At 49.7% G+C, this 11049-nt stretch overlaps 1 protein-coding gene across 1 annotated transcript; it reads left to right on the top strand.

Annotated features, from left to right (window-relative positions):
• The first annotated feature begins 1838 nt into the window (after window positions 1–1838).
• Window positions 1839–2829, top strand: LOC127292261 (ubiquitin-ribosomal protein eL40 fusion protein-like). The gene is made up of 3 exons (XM_051321624.2): window positions 1839–1988; window positions 2088–2362; window positions 2458–2829. Exons 1-3 carry the CDS (start codon window positions 1886–1888, stop codon window positions 2503–2505), a joined length of 426 nt encoding a protein of 141 aa, XP_051177584.1. The 5' UTR covers window positions 1839–1885; the 3' UTR covers window positions 2506–2829.
• Window positions 2830–11049: the final 8220 nt, after the last annotated feature.

Raw genomic sequence — 11049 nt, 5'->3', positions numbered from 1 at the left:
AAGAGGCTATACTACTCTAGATGGCTTGGCGGCTTTGACTTGGCATGTAATGTACAAATGTATGGAATGATGCGACCTAGCTGAGGACAGCGTGTTTGTTATAGATTATCAGAAGGAAAGTGTTGGGCGTCCCCCGGGGGATCTGGTTCCCCAGCCCCTGGGTCCCCAACCGTCGGATCGATATCATATACGGTTAGATTTGCATGTAGCAAAAGAACACCTCCGGAAGCAAAATAAACATCCGGCAGCAACTGCATGTAGCAAAAACTGGTTCGTCTATGAAATAAAATAAAAAGTCTGACCTCGCCGGAGTCTCGCCGGAGAGCGCGTAGCAAAAAAATGTGCTAATTGTAGCAAAAATGGATATCGACGGGGAACTCGCCGGAGAACTCACCGGAGAATCACCGGAGACCTCGCCGGAGACCCTAGTAGCAAACATATTTTGCAATTGTAGCAAAACCGTAAAAATGTTATAGCAAAAAAATTATTCATATTTGCAACTCCTCAGAGACATCAACGGAGACCTCGGCTGCAGCCGGCATCAGCGCCATCCAAGGTTGAAGAAACTCCACCCGCCCATGGTAGCAATGCCCAACACCACCAGTAGCAACGCCTAATGCCTAAGGTAGCAAAGTAGTCCTCCCGCCGGTAGCAACATCGGAGGTCTAAGTTAGCAAACCCGACCTCCACCGGTAGCAACATCGGAAGCCTAAGGCAGCAAACTCCCGGAGACGCGTGGTGCCGACGCATGGAGGTGCTTGTAGCACCAGCAGCACCTCCGCCTGGGAGTGTTGAAGAGGTGGTTCCAGGGGCAGCGCCGGCCATGGAGCTTGCGGTCGTCCCTGACCACACCCAAGCGGCTGTGAAGCTATGGCGAGAGGACAGCCGACGGAGGTGCTCCACCGGGAAGGCGTAGGGCTGGGCTAGGGTTAGAGAACAGGGGCGGCGCTCCGTGGGAGGGCGACGGTGGCGTCGCTCCTTGGGGAACGACGGCGGCGGCGCTTCGTGGGGGATGGAGGCGGCGCTCCATGGAGAAGGGTGATGAGGGAGAGGTGAGAGCGAAGGGGATGGAGGACCAGGAGGCTATAGGGAGTGCGGTTATGGGAGCTGCGGGAGGCGCGGCGGCGCGAGCGCCCATCGTGGCCTCCATCTCCAACAACATCGGCGGCGGTGATGCGCGACTTGGTGGCGGCAGCGGCGGGCACGTCGGCGGTAGAGGGCGCAGCACACAACTAGGCGGACTCAGCGGCTGGCACGTCGGCGACGGAGCGCGGCATACGACTGGGCGACGGCGGCATGGTCGCGCGGCCGGGAGAAAGCAGCGGCCCGTGCGAGGAATTGGGGAAGGGATAAGGCAGCAACATCATGCGTGAGTCCCACCCACACGTGTCGTTACCTGGAGGCGGAGGTTGCCAGCCACGGGATCCCCCGGAGGTTTCTAATCATTTTCCTTATCAGAATTTGCACATCGACCACGCAAAACACTAGTACATATATATGCGACTATTTCTAGGAAGGCAATCGTTGAGCAAGCTAGTTGCCGCAAGATCTCTAGCCTTGTTCTTTTTTCCTTTTGTGGAAGGCGGCCAATGGAAAGATGGACTAGGAATCATATTCTCGATGGGAAGATGGAGAAAGTCCTGGACATGTACGTCGCTGCATGAGGTGATCCAACCCGGGCCGAGGATGTATTCCTACGTGGTAATTACGGTACGTACCTTATTGCAGTCATAATCGAGCACGTATCCTTCTTTCGTGGAGGGCGCGTTTGGTCTCACCGCCTTGTCTCGGCTGCTATAAATAGTCCATGAAACACCCAGGCACCACCACCCCAACCACAACCCACGACGAGCGAGAGTTTTCATCCAACAAACCGCCGGCCAAGATGCAGATCTTCGTGAAGACCCTCACGGGGAAGACGATCACGCTGGAGGTCGAGAGCAGCGACACCATCGACAATGTCAAGGCCAAGATTCAAGACAAGGAAGGTGTGTATCGTTCACTCGTTCTTCATCGTCCAGTTAATTACGTTGTGTCGATCGATCTGTGATTTCATGTCTCATGCTAACTCGTGGCTTGTTTTGTAGGCATCCCGCCGGACCAGCAGCGGCTCATCTTCGCCGGGAAGCAGCTGGAGGACGGCCGGACGCTAGCAGACTACAACATCCAGAAGGAGTCGACGCTGCACCTGGTGCTCCGCCTCCGCGGCGGGAGCAGGGGCCACTACATCATCAAGGAGCCCAACCTGTTGCAGCTCGCGCTCAAGTACAACGAGAAGAAGATGGTCTGCCGCAAGTGCTACGCCCGCCTCCCAGCTCGCGCCACCAACTGCCGCAAGAAGAAGTGCGGCAGCACCGGAGAGGTATATATATATATATGCCTAATTTCAGCTAGAATTAATCATGCATCGTTTTCTCTACTCTGATCTCACCTGTGTACGTGTTTGTTGCTTGCCAGATTAGGGCAAAGAAGAGGTTCATCAGCAAGACCAATACGCTCAACTGAAGAAGTCGTCGAGGACAGAAAATTAAAATAGATTCGCTCTAGCTAGTTATGTTTTGGTGGCCTCAACTTTATATACCAGTCTCGCAAGTTCATCAAACTCTTTAATAATCATTATAAAGAGTTCATAGTAGAATTTATGCTAAGTATTTAGGGGTTAGTTCATGTTTTTCTGATATGAGATCGATCGTTTTCAAATTTACCCATTGTTCGCTGAGCCACAGTGAGCAGCACTGAAACCGTGACACGTTACTAATTCCTGCGCAAGGCTGACCGTATTCCTGTCTGAATAATATATGAGAGAGTGGGGTGCCCCTTCTTTTTTTAGCCTACTTCTTTGCTCCCAGTTTACTTTCCTGCCGCCGTTGGGTTCGATCGATCTGGACGCGCATCAGCCACATCGCGCGAGTCCGCCGTCTGGCGTCGGCCCAAAGGTACTCGTCGCGCTGTTGTCGTCCGCATCTAGATGCGGCCGTCCGCGCGCGTGTGCTCCCTACTGCGCGACTTGGACTCCACCGCCTTCCTCCAAAAATATGGACGCCAAGAACTTTTAAGAATGTGACGACCATGCCTACTATCATCTTCGCGGGGATCAAATCGGAGGCTAGAACTTGGGTTGTGGCCGGTGCTAAGCACTTGGGTTTTTTCATAGCGGGAGAGTAATCCTTTTGCCCTTCGCAGGGTTGTAACCCTAAGACCTTGACTATCGAACTTTCTTTCCTTCTCTATTAATGAATTAAGGCAAACCTTTTGCCTTTCTTTCAAAAGAACAAAAAAAAAATGGACGCGGTTGTCCGTGTGCGCTGTGTGATCTGCCCTACGCCCAGCACGATGACACCGCTGTGGGCAGCTGAGGGCAGACAGATCCCTGCAGGAGATGACGCCTAGGGCATGTTGTTGGTATCGCTTCCCCCACTGCTTCAGCCAGATACTTGCACAATAATTTGCCTAAGTGGCGTGTGTGCTTGGATCTACAGGCACCGGGTCAACAACTGTGGTTGGCGAACAACAATCAGGGTGGTTGTCTTGGTTTTTTTTCGAAGATAAAAAACTTTCGGATACTGATCATTCTTTATCTAGCCGGAGTGATGAGTTCCGGAAGGCTCCGACGGCGAATGGAACAGTGCATCTTTGCCTGGAGTTTGCTGGATCAGGTGGTATTCGGTCGTGTGCACCCATGATTTTATTCCGACAGTTTGGTTCTGGAGGGAGCAGCGCGAAGCTCTGTTCTGTGTCGACATCAAGTGACATTTTGATCCATGGTGAAGTCAGAAGAAGAGAATATCACAAAGGCCGGATTCGACGACTAGCTAAAGGAGTTTCAAGTCTCCGCGATGTTGAGGGACTGGCTTGGTGTTCCGGTCTTCATAACAGTCGTATGAAAGTGAGGGCGGCAGCACAGGTGAAGTTCAGAGTCCTACCATTCAGGGTGAAAACCCAAGGTCTGGCCTTAACTGACATTGTTTTTGAGAGCGGGGACTATCTTCAGTCTGTATTTCAGGTGTTGTCTTGGTGGTGGATGTATTGCTGTTACTAGACCTAGGATATTGTAGCAGGAATTTTGTTTTTTAGTTTTGTTTTTTTTCTTTTTTACTGTTGCGTTGTTGCAGAGGCTGGGTGTAATTGGTATCCTTTAATATTAATATATTTCCTTTATCGAAAAAAATCCACTCGTGTGTGGCCACCCTAATGTCTGCATGACATATTTGCATCTGCAACCCGTCGATGTTCAATCCAGTCAACGTCTCTGAGCTGCACCAAACCGTCACATCGTTACATGAAATATCTCTGAACGTATTCGTCTGAATACATGCAGTCACCACTGACCAGTCACTACTAGGAATTACCTTACCGCTGGCACATAGAATTAGCTACCGCCGGCGCCTTCGCATTCGCCGGCGATCACCTCGCCGGTGGTAATGCATTACTGCCGGCACATTCGTTTTCGCCGGTGGTAAAGTGATGTTATCCCCGGCGCCTTACCATATTCGCCGGTGATACTCTATTTGGCACCCAAAAAAAAGCCACGGTCACTCAGCAGGCCACTGTCCGGTCTGTTCATTTAATTGTTTATACACACATTTCAGTTAGGTCCCTATGAACTAAAAAAAAAGCAATCAAGTCCTGCTAATCTGCCAAGCCTGGCCGCGCTGCTGGCCGTCGCCGCGTCATGCCGCTTGCCGGCGCTGCCCTTCTGGTCGTCGCCATGCCGCGCCGCCGGTCGTCGCCGCGTCGTGCCGCCAGTCGTCGCCATGCCGCGTCGCGCCCCTTGCTGTCGCCGCATCAGGCCGTGCCCCTTGCCGTCACCGCATCGCGCCGCGCCACGACATGTCGTCGCTAGAGATGGCAATGGGTACCCATGGCCCGCGTACCCGCTGGGTAAAAACCCAATAGGAGTACGGGTTTGGGATAAAATATTACCCATGGATTTATAAATGGGAAAATATCATACCCATCGGGTAGAGTGGGTACGGGTATGGGATTATAGAACCCATACCCGCATACCCATGTACCCATCTAAAATTAACAAGTAGGTCACTGCAATATTCTAAATTACTTAATTTTTCCCTAATCATGCCTTCATGTTGCTAGGCTGAACCTCACGCTTCCCGTCTCACAATCGTTGGTAGGTTAGTGAGGATTAGACCCTATTTAGGATCACTTCACCTCCTGACATATTTTTTTAATCAATTTGATGTGTTGTAAGCGCGGGTATTTTTACCCGCGGGTACCCATTTACCCTGTCGGGTGATGGGTATGGAAAAAACTTGTACCCGTTGACGGGTATGGGTACGGGTGATGGGTAAGAATAAAGGTGACGGGTACGGGTATGGGATGGCTCTACCCGTACCCATACCCTGCGGGTGCCATCCCTAGTCGTCGCCGCGCTGCGCCGCCAGTCGTCGCCGCGTCGCCCCGCTTGCCGTCGCCATGCCGCGCCGCGCACCTTGCCGTCGCCGCATCGCGCCGCGCCATGCCGCTCCTCCTGGCTGCGCGCGCCGCTCCTCCTCGGGTGTGCTGGGGCCTCTCGAGCGGGAAGAGGGTGGAGAGTGGGGGGCGCCGCCAGGTAGAGGTGGAGGAGGGAGAGGGTGGGAATTCGGGGCGCCGCCGGGTGGGAGAGGAGGGAGAGGGTGGGGAATGGAGGAGGAGTGGAGGATGGGCGTGAGGAGTGGAGGACGAATCGGCCAGGTATACAGAGAAGGGAAAAAGAAAGGGAAAAAAGCTAATTTTGGCCCACAATAGTCCAACTTACCCCCGGCGCATGCAACTCTATCTTGCCAACGGTAATTGTGTTACCCCCGGCGTTTTTGAGTCCAAATCGCCGGCGGTAATTGGAGGCCCGTTCGGGTTGTCTCGGCCCACCTTAGCGCCGGCGTTTTCGGTTCCATTTCGCCGGCGGTAACTGCACTACCCCGGCGACCCTGTTTCAACTCGCCGGCGGTAATGTGAGGAGGGTCCAAAATGCCTTACCGCCGGCATCTTCAAATCAGACTCGCCGGCGGTAAGAAGTGCGGCTATAAGCTTATTCCTAGTAGTGAGTAATAATCCACATCACCTGGCAGGCCTGGCGAGAAACGGGTAGACAGTGGCAGGAGTTGGTCGATCGATCTCCTGTTGCTTACGGCGTCTTGATGGTGGAGATGAACTTGTGACGAGTGACGACAGCGCGCTCAACATAGAAAACATATATGATCTATGTACTGATTCGATTTCCCCTTTTTTGTTTTTTCAGAGCGCTGATAAACAACTTTTGCTCATCTCTATGCGTCTTTGCTTTGGAATTTAACAAGTAGATGATTGCAATGCTGATTTCCTAATCTGCCTCTTTTGCAACCCTTAGAGCATCTTCAACCGCGTCCCCTAAAGAGATTTGGGGTGCGCCGGACAAAAAGACGTTCCCAGCCGCATGCCTCAAACCCTCTTTTTGTTCGACGCGGTCCATTACGGTGTCCGGCGCCTCGATCCCGTCCCCGCTACACAGGGGACGCTCCGGGCACGCAAGACACAACGAAAAGCGAGGCGAGGAGTGGCGGACCGACGCGTCAGCGGCACATTGAAGTTTAACCTAACCGTCGCCTACCTCGCGACGGAAGTTATTGGTGCACAACGATGGTGCAGTTCCCGTAGAGGCGCAGCGAAGCGTCTCGTCGCGCCTAGCTCTGCGTGCCAGGATTAATGAGCGCCACCGCTCCCCCGCCTCCCTCCGACCTATAAAAAGGGTCGCTCTCTCATCGTCTCTCACACACAAACCCTAGCCGCCACCACCTCAAGAGTCAACGCCATGTCTGGTAGAGGCGGAGGTCGAGGTCACGGCCGTGGTCGTGGCCGCGGCAGAGCTGCACGCTCGATCTCGCCTACGATGTCGTCATCTTCATCGTCGGACCTGGACCTGCAGGAGGAGGAGGAGCGGCAAGTGCGTTTCGAGTTCGTCGTCGTCCTCAAGGGCGACCCACTCGGCATCCAGAGGCTGCCGGACAAGTTCACCGACTTCGTCGCCGGCTCGTCGCCAGCCTCTGCATCTGCGGAAGGCTGCCTACGGCTACTGCCGGTGGATTGTGGACGTGATCTTCGATGCGCGCGGCAAGATGTACCTCCACACTGGCTGGGAGAAGTTCGCGCGCTACCACCACCTCGAAGCCGGCTTCGTGCTCACGTTCTCCTACCTTGGCAAGGCCGACATGAGCGTCAAGGTGTTCGATGAGACGCGCTGCTGCCGGCACTACCACGGCGACAACGCCGAGGAGGACGACGACTGAGTGTTGTTTCTTCGCAGCGAAAATAGGCATGGAGATTTCTGGTTGTTCCTCCTCGAAAGAACCAACATGAGTACCATCACCAACTGGATTTTCCAGTTTGGGTGACTGGGAGTGCTTGGGAGTGTTCTTTCTTGGCAGCGAAAACACGAAATCTGTGATGCCAATACTAGTTAGGTTTCGTTATTTTACAATGTTTTAAATTTGTGTCAACCATGGTTCAAACTATGTATTAGTTTGTGGAAACCATGTTCCAAACTATGTCTTACTTTGTGTAACCATGTTCCGAATTATGTATTAGTTTGTGGAATGTTTCTTCTCTCTATTGAAATAAAAATGAAAAAATACAAAAAAAAAAGTATTTTAATGTTTAAAAAAGTTTGGGGGCGGCGTTTGGGTACGCGGCTGGGGAACGACGTCCCCCAAACGTTCGATCCGGCGCCGTTTGGAGACGCTTTTGGGGACGCGGCTGGACATGCTCTTGTCATCTCTCTCCTTCAATGCAAAGCACAAAGCTGATGATCAATTGAGCATACTTTTGAAGTTCCTAAGAACCAAATAGACGGTCAGTTATAGGAGGTGGCTGTAGCGTCGTGTACAAATGACTGGAAGATCGAAGACAGCCTTTTACTAAAGGAAATGCAAGGGCCCGACGACCAAATCCTTTGCCGACAGATTTTTGTCGGGGCCATGGCGGTTTGTTTTTCTCTTCAGCCCGTTGCCGACGTCAAAGCCGTTGGAGCCCCTCGCCCCTAGAATCGCTTTTTTAGTTTTCAAAAAAATAAGAAAATGTAAAAAATAAAATCGTTTGAGATAACCATGTATTATGTGTTCTAGTTGTTAAGAAAATTAATAAACATGATTTTCTATATTATACAAAATGTCGTCATTTTTTTGATAAAACTACTTCTCTATTTACATACAACCTCGAACAAAAATATGTTTTATATGAAAATGTATCTGCAGAAAAAGTAACATCCGATTTTAATCGCCTAGGGCCGTTTTGAGGTTTTTTAGATTCCTCAAAATCAAAAAGAAAATAGGAGTTTTTCAGGTTTTAGATTTTGATGAAAAAAATAAAAAATTATTTTGTTGTTTCAAGCTTTATTGTTACAAAACAATATTATATTTGTTCTTTAGTCAAATAATTGTTTGGAACTTAAATAATAAAGAAGTATAATATCATGGCCCAAAGGTTAATGAGATTGATAGCTCATCAGCCGGAAGCTTACGTTGGAAGGAACGAAAAAATTAAGCGTGTTGAGATGAGAGCGGTTTAAGTATGGGTGACTGAGTGGAAAGTTTGACTACTAATAAATAATGCTTAGAGACTAAACTATCAAACAATTCTAAAAATTGCCTAAAAAAATGTTTTTTTTTTAAATGATGCACCAATGTTGTTGGCACATGACCTTTGTGGACTAACGGCTGTTTGGCCTCTGCCGAGCCAACATGTGAGCTTTGCCGACAGTAGTGGTTGTGCCAACGGTCAAATGGGTTGTGCCGAAAGTGTATTGTGCCGACGGCCTTGTGATGATGGAGGTCATCGACACAGCCTATGCCGACGGTCAAAATGGCATGTGCTAACGGCTTCTGACCGTCGACACCTTACTCGGTGTTGTAGTGTGTGCCTTAGCAAGGAAACTGCAGTTTATGTCTTTCGTTTCAGTTTTCGCTCTCGCTATGGGAGCTCCTCCCTTGAGGTTTCGCGGTATGATGATTTCATTTCGTTGAAGGATTTTTTAGGTCTTTTTTCAAAAATTATAGTGTTTCGTTATTAAAAGCATGTAAAAGCCGCACGGGCGCGTCGTGGGTGGGTCCTTAAGGCTTCTTTACGGTTCCAGCATTTTATGTCAGTTTTTTAACTTTTTCTGGTTTCTGGTTTTTCCATAAGGTTCATACATTTTGGTCGGATTTTCTGAACCTTTACACACTTGAAAGTTTTTATCTGAATTATTTTGCAATTTTCTGAACCTTTACACACTTGAAAATTTTAATCTGAATTATTTTGGAATTTGAAATTCTAAAATTCGTACATTTTTAATATAAACGTTATTAAGTTTGAGTTTTTTAAGTTTGAATTTTTCAAATACGAATTTTTTGAAGTTTAACATTTTTATAATCTAAATATTTTAAGTTAAATATTTCTAAAAAAATGAAAATTTCCAAATATTTTTTTTTGAAGTTTGAATATTTTTTAAATCTGAACTATTTGAAATTCGAACATTTTTTAAATATCTGAAATCCATGGAAAAAAGTGTGGCCTCATGCGTCGATTGCATTTCAAACTCAAGATTTGCTCAATGTGTTGGATGTCGTCAAGTTTACAAATTGGAACTTTTAAGGCCTCCATGCATACGGAGGATCCTTTTCGTGTGCTATGGGGAAGAACGATGATGTTCCAAATTCCAACCGTTTGTTAGCACCCACCCTGCTCTGGCAGCTAAAACATAGCATACGGTCCGAGGAAACAGAAGCGTATGTGATATAACACAAATGTTTACTCCGCGCTGGAATCCTGTGTATCATCCATCCCTGTAGATTCATGCTTTCATTCAAACCGTGTGTGATATTTTCACGTTTTCTTCTCCTTTCCTGCTTCATTTTCCCATCATTTAGCAGCCTTCCCGCCACCCCCGTCTCGAACATGCCGATCTACTTCGCTCTGAACTGCAAGGTTGTTTAGCGCGAGTTGCGATTTTTTTGGCGAGAGCGGAGGCTTCACTTGGCAGGCTCCCTGTTGTGAATGTTGTCACTCAACTTGTCGGACCCCTTGATGGTTCCATGGGCATGGGCGAGGTTGATCTCTTTGGCTCTTTCTCCCGTTGTGGTAGGCCCTGCACGACACCGTTGCCTGCTACACCGACTGTCCGTTGAGGTCGTGGCGCTGGTGCTTCGGATCATGCCTGAGCTACTGGATATGTGTGGACATCCCAGTTCACCTATGTGGATGGTGCATTTGAAGGTGGACTCGCATGAGGCCTTGGTGATGCCTTTGATATCCACAACAAACCCCACTAGAGCCGACCCAGCCGCTTGCCTTCGTGGGGTGAGGAGATTTGGCTGCTGTTGCCCCTCACTCTACTAAGTCCACTAGATATGAGCTTTCTATGGATGATGAGGTTGGTGTGTCCTCGATGCGTTGGCACATGTTCCTAGGGCGATGTTCGCAGAAAAGTTTTGCGACTTCCTCACCAACTTGGAGGCTGATGATCTTGGATCTGGCAAGACAATTGGTTGTCTCCTAAATGAGAGGGCAATGAGGAGGGAGCTAGCAATCAAAAAGGCGAGATCTAGTATCTTGAAGGAGAAATCTTTCAAGAGCAAAAGCAAAAAAAGAGTGGTTCTGATGAGGACATCCCTACCACACTACCACCTCCGTCATTACCAACTGAAGATGAACCTGCTATGAAGCTCAAGTCCAATGAAGTTCGGATTGGACCTATTACAAGGGCTCGTGCGGAGCTACTTAAACAACAGGTGAACTTGTTTCTAAACAATACTTTGATTGATGAGAACTTTATACTGCCTAAGTCCTATTACTTATGTATCATCAGGTATGAAGAGGAGACAAGCATCGCACGACGAGGAGAGAAGCAGCTGGACGTGAAGATGGACGTGGAGCTGGACAAGGAGCTGGACATGAAGATATCTCATGGACGCGCGAGGGAGGAGCGGGAGGCATGCGCGAGAGGAGAAGACGAAGTCCAGGCCGGCCCAGCACCCGGTCAGACCGGCCGCCACGCTGGCGCGCCCGGTCCCTGGTCCGGTCCGACCGGGCGGCAGGCCGGAT

This window comes from Lolium perenne, chromosome 4 (assembly GCF_019359855.2).
Source record: "Lolium perenne isolate Kyuss_39 chromosome 4, Kyuss_2.0, whole genome shotgun sequence".
NCBI classification, from domain to species: domain Eukaryota; kingdom Viridiplantae; phylum Streptophyta; class Magnoliopsida; order Poales; family Poaceae; genus Lolium; species Lolium perenne.
Note: the sequence above shows the minus strand (reverse complement) of the source record. Positions and strands in the feature narration are given on the sequence as shown.